This window comes from Pteronotus mesoamericanus, unplaced genomic scaffold (assembly GCF_021234165.1).
Source record: "Pteronotus mesoamericanus isolate MK-2021 breed Mesoamerican mustached bat unplaced genomic scaffold, CSHL_Meso_final scaffold_54, whole genome shotgun sequence".
Classification (NCBI taxonomy): domain Eukaryota; kingdom Metazoa; phylum Chordata; class Mammalia; order Chiroptera; family Mormoopidae; genus Pteronotus; species Pteronotus mesoamericanus.
Genome location: NW_026555321.1, coordinates 5,314,443 through 5,339,889, shown reverse-complemented (window position 1 = coordinate 5,339,889; position 25,447 = coordinate 5,314,443). Strand labels below are relative to the sequence as shown.

At 41.0% G+C, this 25,447-nt stretch overlaps 1 protein-coding gene across 4 annotated transcripts in view; it reads right to left on the bottom strand.

Moving 5' to 3' along the window:
- The window catches only part of UBP1 (upstream binding protein 1), a 59,149-nt gene that overhangs the window by 4,602 nt on the left and 29,100 nt on the right, over positions 1-25,447 (bottom strand). Inside the window, exons 3-15 of one of the 4 annotated variants that reach the window (XM_054595480.1) lie at positions 24,141-24,217; positions 19,524-19,629; positions 18,664-18,770; positions 16,869-17,021; positions 16,672-16,782; positions 16,106-16,213; positions 11,109-11,212; positions 9,339-9,393; positions 8,982-9,075; positions 6,050-6,140; positions 5,173-5,291; positions 2,961-3,103; positions 2,224-2,275 (exon numbers count right to left, since the gene is read on the bottom strand). In XM_054595480.1, coding sequence (XP_054451455.1) covers positions 2,224-2,275; positions 2,961-3,103; positions 5,173-5,291; positions 6,050-6,140; positions 8,982-9,075; positions 9,339-9,393; positions 11,109-11,212; positions 16,106-16,213; positions 16,672-16,782; positions 16,869-17,021; positions 18,664-18,770; positions 19,524-19,629; positions 24,141-24,217 — 1,320 coding nt within the window. Of the gene's footprint in view, positions 1-1,475; positions 2,276-2,960; positions 3,104-5,172; positions 5,292-6,049; positions 6,141-8,981; positions 9,076-9,338; positions 9,394-11,108; positions 11,213-16,105; positions 16,214-16,671; positions 16,783-16,868; positions 17,022-18,663; positions 18,771-19,523; positions 19,630-24,140; positions 24,218-25,447 lie in introns of those variants that run through there. The other 3 variants (XM_054595479.1, XR_008530970.1, XM_054595481.1) reach the window with 3 other exon arrangements.

The following is a 25,447-nucleotide window of genomic DNA, read 5'->3' as shown; positions in this document are numbered from 1 at the left end:
TAAAAAGACAGGATGGCTGATGATTCAAAAACATGACCCACTTACATGCTACTTACAGGAGACTCACTTCAAATCGAAAGACACAGACTAAAAGTGAAGGGATGGAAAAAGATTCCATGCAAACCAATGAAAAGAAAACTGGAGTAGCAATACTTACATCTGTCTAAATGGACTTTATAAACAAAAAAATGTAAAAAAGAGACAAGAAGCATTATATAATTTTAAGTGGGTCAATCCAAGAAGTGGACACAATAGTAAATACCTATGCATCCAACACAGGAGCACCCAAATATATACAGCAATTAATAACAGACATAAAGGGAGAAATCCACAGTAATAAGTACAGTGGATTCTAATACCTGACTCACACCATTGGATAGATCATCCAGTCAGAAAATTAAGTTGATAAGATCAACTTAACAGACATTTAAAGACCATTCACTCAAAGACTGCAGAATATTCTTTTTTCCCCTCAAGTGCACATGGAATATTTTCTCCAGGATAGATCCCATGTTAGATCTCATATAATTTTGCTGGCCATGTTAGGCCACAAAACAAGCCTCAATAAATTTTAAAAGACTGAAATCATACCAAGCATCCTTTATAATCACAATAGCATGAAACTAGAAATCAATTATAAGAAGAAAACTGGAAAAAGGCAATTAAGTGGAGGCTCAACAACATTCTCCTAAATAATCAATGGATCAAAGAGGAAGTGAAGAAATCAAACATTATGTTGAAACTACAACAAAAAATAAAAACCGACAACTTTTCAAAATTTATGGGATTTAGCAAAACGAGTTCTACAAGGTAAGTTCGTAGCTATACAGGCCTACCTCAAGAAAAATCCCAAATAATCCAACTTTACAACTAAAGGACCTAGAACAAAAAAAGGCCCTAAGTAAAAAACCCTCCCCTTTAACCCTTTGACCGGCACTCAAGCCCTACTCCCTCAGTGACCTCAATGATTTCTGCTGCCGAGTCACCACTGATGCGTTGAAGTCTTCCAAACCTACACTTCATGCCCAGGCCTCTCCTGCCAGCCTGAAACAGCCCTAACTAAATGCCGACTTGACACTCCTATACCCAAGAGGGGACTCTTGGCCCGTCTCCCCCAACCATTACTGCTAGGACCACTGTCCGCTCAGCTGCTCCCCGAAGACTCACAACCACTCCTCCCTCCCGTGTGGATCCAGCAGGACCCTGTCTGTCCGCGTGTGGGGTATGTGCACCTTGCACCTCCATGGCATCTCCTGCCTCCCGTCTTCTCACCTGTCTCCAGAGTTGCAAGAGTGATGGAAAAATCTAACCACATTACTCCTTTGTTTGAACAACTTTATTGGCTTCCTGGTGCATTTCAAATAAAATCTAAACTGCCACCACCAGGTCTTGCACAACAGGCCCTACCTCCATCTTCTCCACTCACCCGCCGCACACTGCGTGGAAGCCACCTGGCCACCCTTCGAACCTCCTAAAAGGCTACCGTTTTTTCTGCACACACTGCCTTGGGATGCTCCTCATATGGTTGGCTCCTCCTCAGTCTTCAAGTCTCAGCACCCATGACACCACCTCAGAGAGGCCTTCCCCAGCAGCTTCATGTCCCTCTACCCAGACGCTCCTTATCCACGGACACCCTGCCCTTTCCCATGCCTTCATGGCACTGAAAATATTTGTAATTATGTGCCTCTGTTGGCCACTTCTGGGTGCTTCCTCACTATAGTAAGAGTTCCATGGACTGTTAAGACTTTCCTAGCGCCACAAGCACAGTGTCGGATGAAGGCGCTCAGTTGGCTGGGTGAACTGAGGTTATTTTCCCCAGTCACCTAGAAGGATCGACTTGTCTTCCTCTTTGATGAGTAAATTTCTATTATAACCATGAGAAATATTCTCTGGATTCAGTCCTGGCTGGACGCTCAGTTGGAGCACCATCCCACACACCAAAAATTTGTGGTTTGATCCTGGTCAGGGCACATACCCAGTGAGAGGGTGTATGGGAGGCAACTGATTGATGTTTCTCTCTCCCTTCCCCTCCCTGTAAAATCAATAAACATCCTTGGGTGAGGACAAATCTATCTACATTCTCTGGATTTGTTTTTCAAACTCTACTTAAAATTAGTAAAGCCAGCATTTCGAAAGTAAACACACAAGGTGAGTGTTGATTACAGGCACTCATTTTTCATAACTCCAGCATTTCAAGACACGTGCACACCATATTCAAAGTACCTTTTACTGTGGAGAATAAAAAACAACTCTCATCTTGAAAGTTCTGAACCATCTAGGAGGAGAAAGCAGATGTAGTTAAGACCCAGCTATCCTTTTGTAACTGATTTTAAAAAATTAAAACGAGCGGTTAGAGGAAACTGTCATAATCTGTCCATTGCCGCACAAGCACAGGACTTAGCTGACGGCCGCAGAGTGCGGCAGTGCCTGCGCAGGACAGTCCCCGGGGAGCGGGTCAGGCACCCACATGACCCGCTGGGGAGCACTCCTGCTGGGTCCTGTGCATAGTTACTGTGGCAAAAAGTGACTGCATAAGTGCTCTTCTGTTATTTTGCTTGCCACTGGACACTGGAGAAAAAAAAACTACCTCTAACCTTACTGTTTTTTAAAATTAGTCATCAAATGGTAGACAAAAGGAAAACACACCCAAACGCCTCTCTCCATGAAGAGGGGCCGAAGCCCCACTAACCTGCAGTCCCCCAGTGAGTGTCTGAATTAAAGGGCAGAGGGGGGTGCGGTGGAACCACAGTTCTCCTTGATGTGAATTCCTTGTATCACTAGAACGCCAGAAATTCTTGGTTATCAATTCTTACAGATTTGGATTCCCAACAATTTGAAATGATTTCCAGGAGTACTTATAAAAGAGTCCACAGAATTTTTCTATAGTTTTTCAGTGATATATATAAAAGCAAATACCAGCGTGAATGGGAAAAGCGAATGGGCAGGTCAGTTCACATTACCTGATCGCTAACAAGAATGTGAATACCAGTGGGACCCTGTCTGTAAACCTGGTTAATTTGGTGGAAAGGAATATTAAACACCAACGCAAGTTTTCGAGCAACTTCTGAAGCAACCATTTCTTCCAAGTAGATTGCATGATAAACTGAAACAAAAAATACAAGAAAAGCACTTTAGCAATAATCTTTGATCTGTTTCCCACCTGGATCTAGAGGAAGATCACACCTTTTAAAGTAATAAAAATATAAACATTAACAGTAATATCTGTACAAAAGGATTTGAGGTTTTAATTTTTATTAAAAACAGGAGTTGACTGCAAATGTGCCCAGGAGTAATGGAAGTAAACTGGATTGTGGTAGTAATGGCTGCAAAACTGTACATTTACTAAGGTATCACTGAATTATATAATTACAAAGGCAGGATTTTACGGTATATAAATTATACCTGAAGGAAGCTCTTTTCAAAAATGGTACGTTTTTAGCAATATATTAAAAAAAAAAACTTTAAAAGGTCATAGTTTTTTATTCAGTAATCCTACAACTGAGAGTTTATCCTGAAGAATAAAAGCTATCTTCCTCCTCACCCCAAATTAAAAACAGTATAAATGACAGAACACGGAAAGCTAAGGATGTGGACAGTGAAACCGCTGCTACTTTACAGAAGTCCCAGGGGCGTCCTACCTAGGGTCCCGTGTCTCTGGACCACATAGCCCAGCACCAGCCATTGTCTGCACAGCGCCAGGCATATGTGCAGAGGGTCTGACTCATAGGTCCAGCTCAGTTACTAGTGATTCAAGCCAGACGTTGATCAGAAATATCAGTGCTAGAAATCTGCTTTCCCAAACAAGGGTTTTTTCTTGTGTGTTTATAAGCATAGAAACCTTTGCCAATTATACACTATGAAAATCTTAGAATCTGGAACTATAATTAGGGGAAGACTACAGAGATGATGTCAAGCAGGGTCACCAAACTACAGCCAATGGGGGCCAAACCTTGCCCTCCACTTGTTCAAAAGTAAACTGTCATCAGGACCTAGCCACACCTGACATCTACATAATTGTCTGTGGGTTCTGACACTATAATGGCAGAACCTGGCTTTTAACAGAAAACAGTATTTCCACACACACCTCCACGAACACTCATGTTTGAGGATGTACCCTCCAAAATATTATAATCCTGACCACATGATACAGAACTTGATGATACATGGAGAGTCCTCTAGGATTTTTAGCATCTAATACCAAAGCTTTGTTATCTATAGTCTTAAAATTCGTAGCTTTTGCAGTCAAAATAACCCTAAATGGGGAAGCTCAGGACAGCGATGCTGTCCTTGGGAAATTTTTTTAGTAAAATTCAAAGTGCCACAAAGTATTTTTCAGAGCTCCATCCAGTATTAGGGCAAATAACTGCCTCTTTGAATTCTACATTTTCCTCTGAAAAGTTCTGAGTGTGTGGCCCTTTTTCAGAATGTGGGAGGAGGGGAGAGAGTACCCCATACCCACTTCACAGATGAGAACACACATGCGTTAAGAAACTCAGAACACGTAGGCTTTTTCTCTCAAGGATCATACTTAGAGGAGGGGAGAGGGGCCAGGATTTTAATCTCTGCCCTAATTAAGGAAAACCTGCAGGAAGATGAGGCCCTCCCAGTCCTAGATGATCAAGACACAGTCTATTTACGACGACACAGGACAGCCACCAGACTCACCACACAGAGCCCACAGTGCTAGCCAGATGATTGCCTGAGAGAAGTCCGTACAGTTCCCGACATACAGATGCATCTTTACACAAGTGATATTTTAAGTTTTCTCCCCCAGTCAGTAAAATAGATAAAAAGAAAAACCCTCCTGCTTTCTTGCCAAGATGCCAATGTCATGTTCATCGCTGCATCTGAAATTTTTTTTTTTAAAGGCTGCAAAACCCCAAAGCACGCAAGCTAGTTCTTTCACGTGTTTGGTATTTCTGGCATAAAGGGCCATGTTAAAAAGGGAAAAAAAAAAAGACTTTCACGTGGCTGAAATAACTGAGACAGGCCCCTAGCTCGCTCCTCCCCATGGGACTCGGCCTGAGTGCTCAGTGCTGCCAGGACTCGCGCAGCAGCAACTCGACAGTCCTAATGGGACAGCAGTCCTTCAACGCCCTGGTCAGGCCCTTCCTGCTGGTACCTCAGTGTCAGAAAGGGAGTGACGGGAGGCTGAGACGCCCCCATACCCACCGTAGGGGGTCCCGCTGCCATTCTCGGCTCCGCGGCCCACAGCCGGCTGCTGCCCCTGCAGCACTGAGCTGCCCGGCTGCTCCTGGCAGACATAGATGGTTAGGCGGGGCCTAACCGACCTGCAATCACAAGATGCCACTCATGAGCCAGGAGAGAAAGCTGCTTCGCCACATGTACAAATGACACTACAGGAATCTAAGCGCTAGTTCCTTATGAGAACTTTACAATGGTATTTCATTATACAAAATAATGTACTAATAGAAATATAAAAACACACACCTCACACCAACTATCACAGGTGGTCTAATCTGATGATCCAGACTCTAAACCACTGAGATGGTCTGTCAGATGCTGGTAAATTTAAGTTTCAAGATTAAGTCAGCAATTTAAAATCAGTCAATTTTAATGGAATTTTCACACAAGTCTAGAAATAGCAATGACAGTAAACGAATCCTAAAAGCCAGCACAGTTTACGGTTCTTTCATTTTAATGCACAATTAGAGGTTTACATTTTTAATAACTGTTTAGTAGTAGCCATATGACCTTGAAAACCATAGATTCTGTAGAGCTCACCTAAATGAGAAGTTTGTTTTCTTGGCAACAAACCCAGTCGTCTTCAAGAACTCAGTACTGCCCATGTGCATTGCTACCAGTCTTACAGTCTACCTCTGCCCTCATCAGTGCCTGCATCATATCTGGGCCTGCCCTGAGGGTGTACACAAAACAGTCTCCTCGTGAGCATGACGCTGCCGACACCCGACAGCGCGCAGGCACACGCCCGCCTAGTGTGGAAGCACATTCTGCCCACATGCCCCACACAAAGAAAGGCACATTCTTATCTCAAGCAAGACAGTTCCTTTTAAACACAGTATTTTACCTTGACTTCAGTGAATTATAGAGCCGAATTCCATCGGCTGCACCACAAATTTGTACTAAATCTTCCTTTGTCAGTTTTAATAAGTCGGCACCTGGAGAACAGCATAAAGAAATTCTTCTCAAAGAAATGGAAAAGGAACGAGCATGACTGGCTGCTTTATGACACCTGTCTTCACACAGTTAAATGTCTTTCAAAATCATCACAGGTCTCCTGTGTGTACACGTACACATACTCACTCACTCACTCACTCACTCACACACACAGTTTTTCAGAACCAAAGAAAATGCTGGCTCTTCCACGTCCTGTACGAAGGGGGAGCTCAGAAGCCCAGGAGATGGTAAACTGTACCGATGAGCGGGTCTGGCAGGACTGTCTGCTCCAGGGCAGGATTTCTGTGGCTGCATTGTGGTTGTGTGGATGAACATGACTCCGATTCCACATACTTTAACTTGAGATCACCCAGACCAATCTTTCATTTTACAAAAAGAGGAAATGAAGTCCAGAATTTTGGAGACTTGCCTAAAGTCACATGAGTTGGGAGGACATCTAGGTGTAGGCCTCTTTCTGCACCATGCAAGGTAAAGTCAAGCTTTCTGGAACAGCTGTCAGAGCAGCGAGTTTTAGTACAAAAGCATGGCAGAAAGCTGCATTACACCTTCAGATTTCCCCCCAAATACTTGTGAGCGTAAATGCTATATCTAGACATGCTATAAAATACATGGAAAAGGGGGAGAGGGAGTGGTAGAGAGCCAGACTGACCAAAGGCTGGGCGTGTTTGAAGCTGGGGACAGTTACATAGGAGCCAGTCCATCGTACTCTTCTGCCTGTTCTTTATGTTTGAATGTGTCCATAATCTTTTGTTTTTCCCTTTTATTAGTGCTCAAAATGTAGTCTATTGGGAGAATTAAGATGACCTCTGGGATTAAAGCATGATTTCAATATGACAAATTGTTATATTTGTCATATTTGTCTTGTTACATAGGTTACTTACCCACCATAGGGGGTCCTATGTAACCTAAGTAACCTATGTAACAAGATAATGGGGTTACCTTTCTATTTTTGAGGGCCCGAGTGTGAGAGTCCAGTAACTTTACAGTGTGTGAAAGAAATAAAGACCAGAGAAGCACACTTCACATGAGGCATGAGCACTGATGGAGTCAGTTAAACAAAGACAGGCTTGCTCTCATCTCTCTTCTGTGGCCAACTACACGCCTCCTGCGCCTCTGAAAACAGGACAGGGCTCACAGCGTGACCAGAGATGGGTGTGTGGGCATCTTTAACCCTTCCCCAGCACTGGACAGATATTCATGTGCACACCCTTCCCAAAATGTGAATGCCCAAGAGGCTCAGGGCAAGAACTCAATCTCCTGCTCATCCTTCTATTATTGGGACGCTCACAAGGTAAGGGCAAGAGGCCAAGCCATGTGATCACTGGTCACAGTGGGAAGAGCTTGGAACTCTCCAGACGGAAAGATGGATGGGTCTAATATAACGGGCATAACCTGGGACCTCCCTTAGTTCCAAGGGTCAGAGCTTTTTGTATGGGTTTTTACTTCATCTGTCTTTACTTCATCTGTCTTCTTTAGGAAGGTTCAAGATGCGTTTCCCTCTATCACACACTAAAATTTTTAAATTTCCCATTTTTCAGATAAGAGGTTTTACTTAATGATACAAAAATGTGGCTAGTAGCACATGACTTCAATCTGGTACTTTAGAGAGACGAAGAACTACACGTGAATGACTAATCATCACATAAACACTGTAGTCAGTACATGGCCGACCCAAAAGGAAGTCATGTTCTTTGTGAAATCAAGCCTTCCTCTAGGCCAGGTGCGTGCATACCTATGTTCCGCCCCCCTCACTGGCTCAAGCTGCCCTTTTTTGGCTGCCCAGCTCTGTGGGCAAAGGAAAGCTGAGGGCCATTCTCCTGTGACCCAGTGGTTCTCAGGACACATCTGTGAGTGTTTTGCAGGAAAAGGGCCCGAGGGCCAAATACATTTGGGAAACCCCCCCACCTGGTGTATCTATTATTGTCCCTATAAACAGGTGTCCTGTCCCACCACCTAAAAAAGCACTGCTCGGTCCCTTTTAAAATTCCACTAAATATTCTTTCAGCTCACTATGCAAGATTACACTTAAGTATTGTAAAAACCATACCTGAGTGCATTCAAACCCTGACATGCTACACGGCAATAAAATGGAATAAAAACTGATACATACAACCACTTGGATAGACTCAAGGGCCTTATGTTGAGTTAAAAATAAAAGCCAATCTCAAAAGGTCACATACTGTATGATTCCATTTATATAACATTCTTGAAATGACAGAATCACAGAGACAGAGAACAGATTGTCAGGGATTAGGGATTGGTGGTGGCGGTGGCAGGAGGAGGGGTGGGTAAAACTACATCAGGGAAATCCGTTCTGCGGTGTATTTCTGTGCCTTGTCTTCAGTGGGGGTTATACAAAATGATGCACATGATAAACGGCACAGAACTATATAGATACACACAGTACACCAATGTCAATTTCATGGTTTTGATTTTGTACTATAATTATGTGAAGGGTCCCCTGGAACATCCCTGTACTATCTTTGCAACTTACTGTAAAGGAAAAATTATTTCAAAATAAAAAGTTAATAAATGAAAAAATTGCATAGAACTGTGTGCACCTGTACACGAATGAGGGCACACGGAACTGGCGAAGTGGCCGCGTGTGCTGCTGCCAGCCTCCTGATTTTGATCGTGTCCAAGGGGTGCACAAGACATTGCCACTGGGGGAAACTGTGTGATTGGTACACAGGACTTCCCTGGACATGTTTTGACAACTTTTTATAAATCTCTAATTACTTCAAAATTTAAAAAAATCAGGTTAATGAAAAGTATAGACACACAGAAAATACATATGCAGACGTGTGTGCACACACACTTACCTGAAAAATTGGAAAACAGTCTCGTGTAGGAAGAAAACCTGTTTTTGAGCAGCCACTGCTGTGTTTCCTGGGTCGTGGCTGAAGGCTGAAGTTGCTATTAACAAAGGAAATGAACATAAACAGAAGAAACTATTCAAACTTACAAAAAAAAAAAAATAACCCCTCACGGGTCATTATCATGTTATAAAGGACACTGAAACAAAAACAGAAATCCTCCAAGTTTGAAGGAAAAATAACACCCAAGAAGAGCGCAAGTCTCACTCCTCAGTGACCCAAACAATGACTCAAGCCCCTGTCAGAGCCTTAAAAACGCAGGGCCGTGAAAGCACCTGATCGTTTTAGGAACAAGATACTCACTTCGCTAGAGGTCTGTGAAACTCCATCTCCCTGATGATTTGGGGAAGAAGAATTGCTGGGGAAAAGGGAGAGGGAAAGAAAAGGTGGTTATTATTTGAGCGTGTGTGTAAATTTTAAAAAATACTGTTACAAAGCAATATAAAGTTGCAATAAAAATGTTGGCACAGCTGGTCAAGGGTTATTAAATATGATGAGACTGTAATGGGAGACTTTCTTAAATTTGTGCCGCCTCTCTATCTGTTTTAGTATAAGTGATTCAAATTTTGTGAAACAAAAGGGTTCCAACTATCTCCAGGGTAACAGGAAAATGAAGGATGCTCATTCATTTTAGTGGGGGGGGGAGGGGGGTATGTGAAAAACCAAGAAAGATCATTGAAAATTGCTGCAAAAAAAAATTTTTACTTTAAGAAAACTGACCTATAAGTGGTATCAAAATCAAAATGGAAAATGATATCCTTTTAATTAATACATTTACCCATGATTACAGAGGATGAAATTCAAGAGAACAAAAGAAACAAACGTGTACCACTATCCTTTTGTTTCAAAGGTAAAATGAAAAACAGCTCCCCAGGGCATGTGGCCAGCTCCCCTCCCGGGCCTTGCTCCTGTCTTAGCGCTTTAGCTACTCGGGGCTTTACCTGGGTTTATTATGTTGGCTGTTTACCACCCTCCTTTACCCACTAGAACTTCAGCTCCTCAGACAGGGATTTGTCTGTCACTTAAATATCACAGCACCTGGAACAGTGCTGGGTACACAGTGGCCTCTCAGGAAATATCCAGTCAACTAGTGAGTACATGAAATCACAGTTTCTCTCTAATATCATAATCATTTTCTAAGATTATTCAAGCTGGACTTGACCGGAACGGGAAGAGCCCCTCTGCGTGGCAACATGCTGGTCTTCTGGTCTCTTCCCTGAGTTCAGGATTGTTTTTTCTACTCTTAAAGCGCAACAACTTAAAAAATTAGCTGCCTCACCAGTTTTTCCTTCTCCTCAGGGAAAAAGCATGTTTATTTTCCCTCCACATCATATGTTGAAACCTCACCCCACAGTGACAGACAGTGTTAGGAGGTGGGGCCTAAAATGCCTCACAGCCAGAAAGTCCTGGCCTGACCTGCCTGGCACTAGTCCTTCAGCAAAACCCCGGCAGGGGAGGTCCGGCGGGCGCCGCTGCGGCAGGTCCAGGACGCCGGGACGCAGTCCTGCTCCCACCTGGAGGGCGCCGGCCTCTCAGAAGCATGTCAGGGCCAGATAAAAGAATAAACTAAGTCCACCATTGCCATTTTCAAAACCACTAAGTCCTCAGAAACTGGAAGCCCTTTCTTTAAAGACTTATTTTTAAAAATGTATATTTATTAGGAGGGAGAAGAAATGGAGCAGAAAATAACCCTTGTTTGATATAGTGAGCACTGAAGACAAATGTACGTTGTAACTATCGCAATCTTAACATATTCAAGTTATAGTGTCACCTTTAAATCTCACTGTCCTTTTCCCACCAACCCCATTAATGTTCTTTTTATCTTGCAAAGAATATATTTTGAAAATGCCCCTGCCCCCCACATTTTCCACACTTTGTGCACGACACAAGGGGCTAGGAGGCAAATGGCAGGGTGAGGAACAGCTGATTTTTCTCTGAAATCAAGGAGGCTATTTCCCATGACTCCACACTTCAGATAAACAGATGGAGAGGTTGCTATAAACTGAGAGGACGGGAAACAAAGGAGCAGGAGCATCAGTCGGCCTCAGGCGCACAAAGACACAAAGCAGATACCTGTCGGGGACACTGCAAGTGCTCTGCTGCGGGGACGTGAAAGTGGGCGCGGTGGAGGGGCTGTTATTCACATAGGCTGTGGGGGTATCGGGCCATGGAGAACACTAAGGATAGAAACAAAAATAAATTAATAATATGCTTTTAAAAGGACATGGAAGAAACACTTTGTATTTTACTCTCTAGTCTGGCCAAATACAAGACTATAAAACACAAGACACCTGACACTCATCAAGCGACCTCATGGAAACATATCAAACTGCCTTCTGCCGTATGTGTCTAGACACTAATTAATTTTAGGGAAGGCCAGAAGTGATGATAGCAGCAAAACTTTATGAAGGCATTTTAAATGTATACGTATGTACAGTTTGCTTTCAAGAACTTTTCACCTCTCTCTATCAACTATCCAAAAGGTGCCTATCAAGGTTTAAGAATAGCAGAGGCAAGAAAGGACTCAGAAGCGACATCTGACAGCACATGGCGACTGGGACAACGCCTGTCCTTCCTAGCGCTCCTTTTGCCTCACCAGGGCCCACGTGCTTCCTTGATTTCTCTAAGAGTAAATAATCCCCAAGTAAGACGAGACTGGTCCAGTACTAACATACAGATGTGTATGGCATGGCCTATATCTATCTATCCACATTATGTTTATTATTTATATTTTCTAGAAAGGGCGTGGTGAACTAAAATATTTTTTAGTCCTAGGCACAATTCTGACCAAAGACAGAGCAAAGACACAAAGGCACACTGACGTCAAAAGCATGCTGAGCAGGCCAGGGTCGTGTCGAGGTGAAGTCTTCAAACCTGAGCTATAAATGGGATCTAATCACTTCACTCCATGTATTCTTTCTAAAACTGATGTGCCTGAGAGTGCCCTTGGTTCCAAAGACCCCCTTTCATAAACACCCCTATTTCTCACAAAAACCCCTCTAGGTCTCACCATGGCCATATAAGGCTTTCCCTGAATCCAAGCAAAAAGAACTATTCAAAGATACTAGGGTAGGTACTAAGAAAGTACACAACTCTGAAATAAAAATTCTGTATGTCAGGTGGTCTTCAATTCTTTGCTTTCAAAACAATTCAGGAGAATACTGTCAGCTCACACACAGTACTGAGATAATCTAGGATCATACAAAATTGATCACTGGGATTTTTGTCAGATTAACTCAAAAGGAGCTCCAAGACCTAAAAGACACTGCTGAAAGAACAATAAGTATCTAAATAAAATTTATCTATAAAAAAGCTAGAATTATGTTTTATTCTGTCTCATTCAAAATGTATTTCCAATAACATTTCTATTTTTACATTTAAAAATTATTCATTAAAATTAGTATGATTTGTTGTTTTGATAAATTGGTACCAATAATTATAAAGCTAAAAAATTTTCAAATGACTTAACCTATGGTCACAGAACACTTTAAAAATTGTCAACAAATACATTTGTCATAAAGAACTAATTAGGGTGATAATTAAAAGACTTTCAGGCATAAAAGTATGTCATATTAGGGTGAAATTATTTAAGGGGGTTAGAAGAGAGAAAACATGAAATCAAGAAGGAAGAGCAGAGTGAAGTTTCAGACTTAATGAAAGAGCCTGATCATGAACTTTTAAAATAAACAATGGTGGGTGTCAAAATTGCTATGGGACTTGGAGTCCACAGAATACACTTCAAAATTGTAAATGTAAATATTTACTATGTCAGAAAATTGTCTCCCTTGGAACCATTTTAAAAAAATTTTTTAATTTATTTTTAGAGAGAGGAGAAGGGAGGGAGAAGGAGAGGGAGAGAAACACCCATTGGGTTGCCTCTGGTACGTGATCTGATCAGAGACCACACCTGCAACCCAGGCATGTGCTCTGACCCGGAATCAAACTGGCGACCTTTCACTTCATGAGACAATGCCCAGCCAACTGAGCTGCACCAGTCAGGGCTCCTATTTAAATGTACGATGAAAACTTACAGTTGTCAACCTAAAAATGTAGAAGGGAGAATATACTGTCTTAAAATTCTTTGCATATGAAGTGTCAGGACCACTAGTGTGAAGGAACTAAGAGACTATGAAGCACTGTGAGGACAGAAATGAAGTCTATCCAATAGTCACAGGAGCTTAAAGCAACTGTCTGACACCCATCGAAAGCATGGATAAAAGAAAAATAAAACGGAAATCCTGAATCTTAATGTTATTTACAACTACCCAAATATATCCTTTCAAAAATGGGGGAAATGACTGAACTTACTGTTTTCTTCTAATCAACTTTCAAAAAAAGAAATTTACTGGCTGGACAGCATTGCTAAGCATGTTGCATGGCATATGAATTTCACTACAAATTTTATACAACAATGCCCATTCTTTTACACCAGGGCCTAGTTTTACTTTCTACCTTATGAAGTAGTTACTTCCTTAGCTTATATAGTTTGAGGAACCCAAGACATTGTGAGCCGACTGGCAGATGGAATGACTTATGAGTGTCCCATGCTCACAGTCTCAGTCACTACCTGGAAGAACTTCCTGCTACACTATCCTCCCCAGATACAAAATACTACAATGTAGCATAACATGCACAGCTACATGATACCAACCTCTTAATGTCAAGCCTCCCAAAGTTTGCTTTGGTAATTATTGCCAGCTGTCTACCAAGGAAATGAAGCCATCAAAAGCTTCATGTTAGTATGGCAGACACCAAATAGATGGAAACTTCATAAACATACCTATTTTTTCACTTTTAAATATCTAGAGTCTTTTAGCAGTAGAGAGGTAGGGCTGTTAACAGCTGACATGTAAGACTTGCCCAATAAATGTGAGACTCAATTCAGTGAACAGTAGAAAACTAGTGTTGAATGAAAATTGGTTCTAAAAAGTAGAGGGGAAACCTCTACTTTTAGAAAACAACAGATTCCAAGTTCTTAAATGGCCAGGCAGAATGGAACACCAAGACCTGCCTGCCCGCCTGTGTTTTATAGGTTTTGCTAGCAGCCTCAACCCAGGACGGTAAAGGCCTACCTTGTCATTCTTGCCTGTTTTTAAAAGTAAGCGATGCTGCGAAATACACCACTGCCCTGATAACAATCTGTAATCCATTAAGGCCCCAGCGCTACCTGGCCTGGGCTCTCACAGTCACGGTGTTGGTACACTGTGAACAAAGCCCCTCCTCAGGGGGGTTAGAAAACGATGACCCGTCATACGCCATAGAAGTTAGCAGCCCTGATTTGAGCCAATAAAATGCAGCTCAGAGGCAAAGACAACAGACACACTATGAGTAAGGGCTCTGTTCTGCAGCGGCTCTTAGGAACCAACACCAGTCCTCTATTCAATGTGGGACCGTTTCACACAGCACCTTTCAACGTCTACAGAGAAGCCTGGCATCCCTTATCTACCGACAGCCAACTGTGACTATCGAAAACCTGTTAAAAAAAAAAAAAGTCCTGTTCTTCCTCTGTTGGCTCATGAAGAAATATATGCAATGACTACAGAGGAAGGCCTTTTGTACCTTGCTTTTTAAAAACAGGTTTCCAAGAGGAGCTCTAACTACCCCTTGAAATATCTTAACCAAACCAAATGCAGCTCGGAGCAAGCAACACACGCAAGGAAGATGTGAAATCCCAGGCCAATGAACTGCTGACGTTTTGCATACTTTAGACTTCAGTTAAGAATCATTAGTAATTTACCAATAATTCTACCATCTTCAGATTAGCTCTGGGCTCAAACAGATTAATGAATGATCAGAACCCATTCCATTTAATTAAATAATTTTTAATAAGAGGGGAAAAGTTATTTGAGCTACCAAGGTTTCCCCCTAAAAGTTTAAGAACCACTTGTGAGTCTTCAGCTGGGAAATCAGAAGAGGATATAAAAACAAAATTGGAGGGGCAGGCTTTTGGGGAAGGAGGATTGAGTGGTTCCACACAACCTCTGATTTGCATCAAAAAAGCCCAGTTAAAATGCAACGAGTGTGCTCCATGTCCTTTCAGATGAGTATATGTCCTTTCAGATGAGTCTATTTTTGGTATTATTGCATAGAGAAGCATTTAAAACATTTTCCCTCAATGTTTTTAAAATAATGTGGCAATGAAGGTCTAGTGATAGTGCTTGTGACTTTCATAGTCAACAGATAATTCCAGACACGTTTCAGAGCGAGAATTCCATTTCTGGCACCTTGAGAGTATGAACACTGCAATGATGAACACAGCAGCTGCTAATACAGACGATGACAGTTACTTAGGAAAAGGTTTAGTGCTCTGTGTTTACATTCACCGTGGATATATAGCTGAGCTGGACTCTGGTGAAGAGTTGTGTCATAAAGTGAGGATTTGCTATACTTAAGCTGACAAAGCTCATATTCAACCAAAAATCCCGGGGCTGTATGTTGCGGGGAACCTGGCCTGGAGCTGTAAGTTCACAATGCAGTGCCAAGAGGAAACACCGATGCAAAGATGCAAACACTTTTTTCTACCAGTGCTGCCAAATAGGCTTTTAAAAGCTCAGACAGACACACATTCTTATACTACCCGCAGGGAAACGTGACACAAAGTAATGCATATGTTAATGTTAAGCTTGCTGCCATCATTTCTCTAAATATCCATGAAATTTTCTTATCAGCTGTACACATGAAGAAGCAAAACCTTTTTAAATTACACAAAAATGATAACTTCTTTACGAGAATGTATTTTCAATTAATTCAGTGCTCGTGAAGGGGTGTGTGCGCCAAGGAGAGAGGGAGGGAGGGAGAAAGGGAAGGAGACAGGGAGGGAACACATTTCTGAGTGTCGTTTTTCCCTCGAAAACCACCCAATAAGGTCAACTTTGTTTTAAAGTGTTAGATTTAGGAAATTTTCCTTAGTGAGGAACAAACAGAAAGCAGGAAGTCTAAACAAAAGCAAATTAAATCAAGACAAGGACATTAAAAACAAATTTGGCTTTACTTTTCAGTGGAAGTAGGTCCTATATCTAACACTGCACAAGGTTTCTTGCACAATGAAAAGAGAAGCAGAAGCCCCTTACACTGCCTCGCTTTGCCAGAGAATCACCGTAGTCTGCTGGCAAAGTCCGCTTGCTGGACTTTTTCTGCTCATGTTCAACTGCATCTTCAATTATAGGCTCAAGCCTCATCTGGACAAACACCAAAGATTGGGATCAATGTGTTTTCATTATACAAAGAAAGATCTAATACCCTGTTTTATGTCTCTGCAGTCCGATTAAACAATGCATGACTAGCAGGATTCAAAGTTAAAGAAAATGCAAAACCCCAGCAGTGACAAAAATCAAACTTTCTAGGCCCCGACTTAATCTCTTGCCAACTTCAAGGTTTTTAAGGTCTGTTTTTCTGAGACCTGATTGGGATTTCAGCATCTTCATTCAAGATCCCACCCAGGAAACTAATCCATTAGCATCCCAGAATTTAAACAAAGTATTTCCCCCACAAATTTCACAAAGAACCTATGTCAGTCTACCCCACCGCCCCCAATCTTCCTTCCCTGACCCTTTAGCAGTGAAACTCATCCTTAGGAACAGCGCTAATATGCAAACCTCCGCTTCGCTTCAGACACCAAAATGCTGCTCTGCATTACCTCGGTGAGGATTGTGGTGTCATAGGAGGGCTGATACTTTTCTTTTTCGTGAGCAGTTCTCTTCTCCATCTTCTCTCGATCAGTTTTTTGTTTCCGGTCTGCCCCTTTAGGCTAAAAAACAAAGTAGGTTATTTCATCTATCAGGTTACAAACAACTTTACAAGCAACACTGGGCCTTCTTGGTTTCGTTCTCTTACCTTAAAAACTTTGATTTGGCAGCTAGCTGAGTGTAGATGATCTGTGTATTCTCCATTTTCATTCTGCTTAAAGGTGTCAACCTGGATCCTAAAAGGCACTCCCTTTTCACCTCCGTGCTTCCGTGGAGTAAATTCTGTGCTGATGCAGTGTACCTACACAATTCGAAATGGGTTCAAAGTACTATCCACTGACTTGTTTCCTCTGGCTGTCCTACCGCCTCTATAAATTCAAGGTCCTTTAAAACAAACTCCCGTATCTTAGCCAGGTATCTATTATGAATTTCTCCGATTGCTTTTAATATTGGTTTTCCTTTCACAAATCCAACTGAGCCTTTTTGAACTCTTTGGCAATGAGCTCTTCCTCCCCATTCCAATGCCTCCCCTCTGAGGCAGGACTTGCTCCCATCTAGGGTACAACGGTGCAGAAGCTTCCTGTCTACGTCCCCAACTTCCACTTCAGATGGTAGGTGGCTCAGACCCAGGGTCCTGAGCCTAAATTCAGTCCACAGCAACCCTCACCTCATCACTCATTCCACTGTTTGCCCTCTACTGCCATTATCCCAGCTCTACCCAGTAATCATCTTACAGCTGTTCCTATCTATAACAACTTGGGGTACTTTGCCTGGGGAGCTTCCACAGTCCAGAAAGCCAATGGCTTGTCCCGCCTGTATGCATGTGAACTGTTCTGTCAACCCTTCGAAAGGTCCTGAGCGCAATACTCACCTTCCACCACTTCTGCACCCTCTCCTAACACACCACGAAGATAGCTTTGGGATACCTTGCAGGGTTAGTAAACAGATTTGGTAATTTCTGACTGCCACACATCCTGCCTTCTAGGGACTCTCAAAGTCAAAACTGATCCCTGCAGGTTACTGTGCACAACCTGAGATTTAGGGCCAGCTCTTATTCTACCTCCATTCACTACGTAACTAGTTATCCTGTTAGAGAAACAATATGAAAAAATATTCAACAAATATGACCCATATCCCTAGTGACTCTTAATTGATGGGAGATAATATTTGCCAGGTCACAAAAACTCAAAATACCACAGATTCTTCACTGTACACAAAAACCATAGTCTACTTAGACTGGTCAGCAATTAAGCAACATGCCTTTTCTACATAAGAGTACCTACTCAGTCATTTTAATTCTACCACTACAAATGTGAACATCCTGGGTATTAGAATTACCATTTATTTTATATATAATATTAATTTTAAAAAAAACCAAAAAAACAACAAAACCCTGTCTCTCAGAGATACAAACTGAGTTTTTATGGGTGAAATGAAATGCCTGAGGGTTGCTTTAAGGTATTCCATCAGTCACTTACAAAGGGGAAGCAACTAACTCTTGAAGCCATGTGATAATTACAGTGGATTCATTATTATTATTCTCTTATTTTTGTGGATGTTTGAAAATCTCAGTATTAGAACGTTTTTTAACCGAGAATCTTAAAAGAGCACACTTTTTTCAATCACATCCTCTTAAATGGCAGCTTTCGTTCAAGAGAAATGCATCTTATGAAAAATGGAAATTTGATTATTCTTACTACCAGTGGTAAAAGTAACATCTGATTAATGCTTTACCTATCAGACTGCATTTATATGTTAGTTTGTCATGACGGTAGATTAATTCAAATTTAACAGTGTATATTTTAAAAAAGACATTACAAGACAGTTTACAAAGAAGCTTTTTAAAAAATGCTATCACACATTAAGAATTCAGTCTCACCCATGGCCTTCTAAATGAGTAGGCTAATAAAGTAGTTATTTCCAGTGATGTAAAAAATCCAAACCTGGATGAAGGCAGATGTGCGTTTTGCAGGGTCCCACAGAAATTCAACCGCATTTAACTGGCTTGGATTTGTCCTTGTGTCAATTATTCCCACGGACATTGGAATATCTGTATTTTAAAAAGAAGTTACAGAGAAACTCATCTACTGTGAATAATTTAAAAGCTTACAACTGACTATAATTATGTTCTAGTGAAAAATGTTATACCTCCATGATGAACTCTTCAACATCCTCCAATACTCAACCATTTCAACATCAAAACCCACCTCCTGAGTATCATACATTCTCCCACCATGGTTTCCATGCCACTTTATTCAGAATATGATGGATGGTGCCAACTGAGAATTAAATAAATGGTTTCAAACTCATAGGATTCCTGGCTCAGGGTCTTTTAGCGCCAAAAAACTACAATTAGCCCCTGAACAACACAGGTGAGAACTGCGCCGGTCCACTTACATGCAAACTTCTTCAATAAATACTGTATATGTATTTTCCCTTCCTTATGATTTTCTTTTCGCTAGCTTACTTTACTGTAAGAATACAGTTTATAATACGCATAACATGTGTATTACAAAATATGTGTTTATCGACTGTTTATATTATCTATAAAGTTTCCGATCAACAGCAGGCTATTGGTAGTTAAGTTGTGGAGGAGCCTAGTTATATGCAAGTTTTTGACTGCAGGGGGGTCAGGGCCTCTAACCCCCGTGTTGTCCAAGGGGCAACGTTTTAAACTATAAAACAACTCATGGCACACAGGATCCGCTCCAGAACTCTTCACACAATCACACATGGTGCCAACACGGACACAGCTAAAATGCCTTCCCGTCTCTCCCCATGGTCTTCGGATGGTCAATTGTACCTAAATCAAGAAGTCTGTCTCCTGGGCGATTCCACTTCCAACCTTCAAGTTGCTGATGCTCTGTATACTGTAGTCGTCTATCATGGAATACAACTCTTATGATGCTCTATGGAATAAGTGGGGAAAATGAGTACTTTTAAACCGTTCCAGCTAAAATGCAGAAGCGTTTTCACTTCTTAAGCATTCCTACAATAGAGGAACATACAAAAACAAATTCTTCTTTAAACATTTTTATAAGTTAACTGTTTTACTTTTTTATACCTTCATTGTTGATACAGTTATTTGGTGCAAAAAAATTATAATTTAAATATAAAAAGCCTAAATAAAATGATTGATTAGGTATAACTTTTATTAAAAAATCTGATATTGCAATTCAGAATTAAAGTACATGCCCACAAAATTTATAAGCAAGAGTTCCATTTCCATGAAGAAAACACTGGATGAACACAGAAATTACTACAATGAAAAAAGGTGGTAAAACAGAGACAGAGAAACCCAGGCACAATGGTAAAACTGTTATTTTAATGTAACTGTTAATAATCGAATGTCTTTAAAAAGATAGTCAACTGGGTGGAAGAAAGGAGATCTGCCCCCACCCGGAGAACCTATATGCAAAATTCACCCTCAGCTATTCCCCCTGAAAGCCAGGTTGTCTGAGGAAAGCAAGAAAACACGCACGCACACACGCACGCACGATAACTATCCAAACACTCAAGTTTCTAAGGAAAGGCTTTACTTCAGCTCCACAAACTCTGGGTCAGGGCCGTTCTCTACCTCTCATCCCTCCTTCACCTTCTACAGGTTTGGGGAGCCAGCTACTCTTTCATTCCAGGGAAAGGATTAAACAGGTCATCAAAAACACATTCGGATACCAGATTTGTACTAATTCGTGTTTCTGACACAGTTATAAATAACTTTGCCAGTCTATGCTGCAATAAAATAATCCTATTTCCAGTACACTTTCTGCTGGTTTGCATAGGAAATAATTAGTCAGCAATACAAATAAATACTACATTAGTGCACCTGCTTTCCCCACTCCCCAAATAATGTCCAAAATGTAGCTGATAAACATTTTGAAGGGAACCACTTAAAAGCAGTATATTTTAATTTGAGATTATTAAAGAAACAGGTCAGCAGTCAGGACTGATGTGGGAGAAGGCTCAGGCGTCACTCTGATCTGTGCCCATCTTCCGTGGCACCTGCGATCATGTCTGCAGGGCCTGCCCAGGCCACCCCCCAGCACCTGCTTCACACCACTGCCTGCTGGTGGCGAAGCCCTCAGTGACGGTGACATGGGCTGGTGGTGGCCCCAGGTTCACATTCACCAGCAAGTTGATCTCTCAGAAGAAAGCGCAACACAGAAAAATGTAATGATTTTGATTATCCCATATTTAGAAAGAACCAGGTTAAATCTAAATATTCAGATGAAAACAGTATGAGAATATACATATTAGATTTAACAGCTTTACTAAACCCCATATAAGGTCCGACTAAGATACACAATAAAGAATATAAAAGGAGGACCACAGTTTAAAAATCCCAAGATATAGAAGAAAACTTCTTAAATGAAAATGGAAGGGAAAAGTTGTTACCTGGAAGTTCTGATTAAAAGGAGACTGAACACACCTAGAGAACCAGCAAGTGATAAAGGGGCCCTAGTAATAAGACTGAAACAGAACCAGCAGAAATCGTATCACTAACTATGTGAAGCACATTCCAGTAGTTTCAAAGCACCCAGTATTTGATCCCCAAGGCTCCCCCGACAATAGAGTCAAAGATCATGGGGCCAGAAAATTAAATTCTGGATGGCTGCAGAATACTTCAGGGACCCACTAGCTGAAGGATTTGATTCTCAGAAGTTCATCCTATAGCCTTTGGCAGTAGCAGACTAGCTCTGAACCCCCGGCAAGCTCTCAAGACATAACTGAGTAGATTCTGACATGTCCACCAAAAATCAGACATGTGACTTATCAAGTGGAAGATGAAACTGATTTAAGACCTTTTAAAATTAACGCTTTCCAATTTTTAAGCAAACTATTTAGGGATACTAATGCTCTCAATATAAATGCCCTCATAAGCTAGATGGTTTCTCTACTTGATTTCTTTAAAATTTAATGTACTGATTTTAAAAGAGAGAGAAGGGGGTATGGTCAGGGGGAGGGGGAGAAAGAGAAACATTGATTTATTGTTCCACTTATTAATGCATTCATTGGTTGATTCTTGTATGTGCCCTGACCAGGGACTGAACCTGCAACTTTGGCATATAGGGACAATGCTCTAACCAACTGAGCAACCTGGCCAGGGCCTTAATTTCTTACTTTGCACTAATGTTGTATATTAAATATTTTTACAAGTTTTAATTTGAAATGCAATCCAAGGAAGTTGAGCTAAAAGCAATCACACAACTACTTAACTCTGCCATTCCAGGTTTATTTGACAAGCTAGGTTGCCAAAAATATTTTAAACATTAAGTCTCACTGTCAACTGCTTATTCCTAAATCTTACCACCTATTTGGCAAACTGCCCTAGAAAGCCAGTTTGTCTTCATTGATAAATAATACACCGCTTCAGAACTGACTTGCTTCACTGCTTTGATGGAAACTTAATTTTGGCTTTTGATCTCAGTGCCAAAGTTTATTTTATTTTCCTGAGAACATGAAATAGTCATGAATGATAAACTCAGCTGAGTTAAAATTATGAATTAGTAAATTTCATAGTCAAGCAAAAAGAAAAGAATAAACACACATAGGGGAATAGATGAAACAAGACCGGCAAACTGTTAACTGCTAAATGATACAAGTGGTTTTTTCTTTTTTTTTAAAGATTTTATTTATTTTTAGAGAGAGGGGAAGGGAGGAAGAAAGAGGGAGAGAAAGGGAGAGAAAGATCAGAGTGTGGTTGCCTCTCATGTGCCCCCCACTGGGGACCTGGCCCACAAGCCAGGCATGTGTCCTGACTGGGAATTGAACCAGTGTCCCTTTGGTTCACAAGCCAAAGCTCAATCCTCTGAGTCACACCAGCCAGGGCACAGGTGGGTTTATTACATCCACTACATGATAAATACATGTGGATTCATTACACCAATCTCTCTCTTTCTGGGTATGAGTCTATCAAGCCCCATTCCATTTTATTAAAATTAATTTTTATAATTAAAACAGATTTCAACCCTTTTACGGTGATTTTTTAAAAAGTCAGCATCCCAGAGTCATCAAATGTAACTTTCACAGTCACAGGGTATGCACCCACATCTTCCCTTAGAAAAAAATACCACTAGTTGACTCTGTCCAAAGGTAAGCCCCATGCCCAATGCTTTGTCTGAGAGCAAGCCAGCTGGGACCAGGGCACGCCAAGAAAATCTTCACTTTTCTAAGTTTCCTAGACACTAGCAAATGAGAGCTGTTAGTCTGGCTCATGGAGCAAGCAGTAGTTCTTTGCCACACGAGTCCAGTCAGCCCAAATGAGGCTTGCTCCCTGAGAAAGAACACTGCTGATGACTTCCTAAAATCGTGAATCTCATCAGAGCTTGCTACAGGTCAGAATGCCAATAGGGGGGAATTTTAAAAAAGGCAACCATCTGACTCACCCTCTAGGGAAATGACCAAACCCACTGATGGAACACAGACATGACAGACTCAAAGTGTAGATGACCAATGTGAGAATGGGCAAATAACCTAGCCTTCTGATCCCAGTATGCAGGGAGTCCCTGAGTCAGAAGGAGAAAGTTGGAGCTCACTCCGAGTTGGCAAGAAAATGATCCAGTGGGGACCTGACCCTTTATCTTTTCCCTCAACCTCTCACAGGATGGAGGGCTTCTCGCCCCAGGAATGGGTGTACTTAAATATCCTGACCACTCTGAGGCATCCAGGTGCTGAGCAGCTGGCTTACCTAAATACCCCAAACTTGTTAGCATTAGTATCAGTATTCACTTGCCCTACCAAGGCTGCCTGTCACATGCTCGCCCTCCAAAAAGGCAGATCCAGAGGGCAGAATCTTTCCAATGGAATGTCTCTTCTTACTAAGGGCCCAGCAGCACCTGACATGCCTCTCTGTGGGGAGATGGAAGCATCAAGAGAACTCATGCCTGCTTCTTTTTTGCTAACATTTAACCACCCTGAAATTTTGCCTTTTCCTAATTACATAAGCTTCTTCCATAACCCAGGCCCTGTAATGCTATGGAATTTATAATAAACTGTGATGCATGATAGGTAGAGGCTAGAAGGACCCACCTTGCATGACAATGGGAGGGGAGGGGACAGTTCTGTAGATATATCCTAAAAGCAGTGACTTAGCTGGCCAATGGCTATACTTCCTATACCTGGAACGACTGACTTCTTCATTGAGATACATCAGTAGGATGAACAGATTTCAAATTTTATTTACAGAAATTTTAAGAGGCGAAATAAAGGACTTTTTATTTTAACAGATTTTTCTCACATTATCCTTTACCTTTAAAGAGAAAATTAGTTTTTGTAGTGGTGGTGGGTCTTTGCCCACATAGCTCCAAGTAATTTTTCTGTTACCTTTCCAAAGGACTTTCACATTACCTCAAAAATTAGGGGCTTTAAAGTAGTCATTACTTTTTAAAGTTAAAATAAATAAACTTTTTATTGACCTTACCTTTACCAATTTTCCAGTGATTTCAGGCATATCTCCCATTTTCCGATTATCCAGCATCCGAATTTCATAAGACTGACCTATTTAAAGAAATTGTGCATTAAAAACAACCCATGTAAAGAACATCACTGTTTAATATAAAACTTTAAGTATTTCTCGAAACATACCATTACCCAATATTAATTTGCCAGAAGTATTTTAACTCTTAACCCCACTATGTGCTTAAGAGTAAATTCCGGTTTATCCTTCTCTCCCCTGCAAATCATACCATCCTTTGCTTACACTATTACAGAAGACTGAAGAGTTTCTGTCAATTTATTTTCATTTGTTACTCTCTCACATTAAATTTACAATATACATACATCCATTTTCTGAGACCAACTTTTATAACAGTTTTACTGAGATATTAATATGTGTACCATAAAATTCACCTTTTAAAGTATGCAACTGGTTTTTAGTAGGCTTTTGTATTCCGAGTTGTGCAGCCTTCACAACTACCAATTCCAGAACATTTTCATCACCCCCAGAAGAACTCAAACCCATTAGCATCTACTCATCACTCCCATCTCCCAAGCCCCTTACAACCACTACTCAATCTACTTCTGTCTCTAGGGATTTGCCTACTTGGGGCACTTGATGTAAGTGGTCTCACACAATGCATGGCCTTTTGTAACTGGCTTCTTTTATTAAACATAATGTTCCCAAGGTTTATGCACGTTATAGCATGTATTAATACTTCATTCCTCTTATTGCCAAATAGTATTTATTGCATAAATTACCATATTTTGTTCATCCATCCATCAGCTGATGAACATGTGCGTTGTTTCCACTTTTTAGCTATTATTAATAATGACACTATGAACATATGTGTGTACAGGTTTTTGTTTGAGCCAAAGTCAAATTTTAATCCTAGAGCCTTCACCCTTGTGTCCAATGAATCCAACTCATAATTTCTCACTGCTCAATTAGTGTCCATAAGAAAACACATATAAATATACACACACCAATCTATATAATTAGAAAAATAAGCTGCTACCAAAAGTTAACAATGTACTTTCAAATTCACAAAAATGATTTCTAGATTGCCTGTTATTAAATAATAAAAATGACAGTATAATTGCTATGCAGAAAATCAGGAGGAATTAGAGTGCTTTTGGTACCATATGAAGTTGAGGCTCTTTATAACTACAATATATTGTCCATGCTTCAATGGAGCTTACAAAAAAATATATACAAAGGGTGCTAGATCATAGGGTCAAAATACGAGAAAGGGTCATCAAACTACAACAAAATCACTCCAAGGCTGGCAA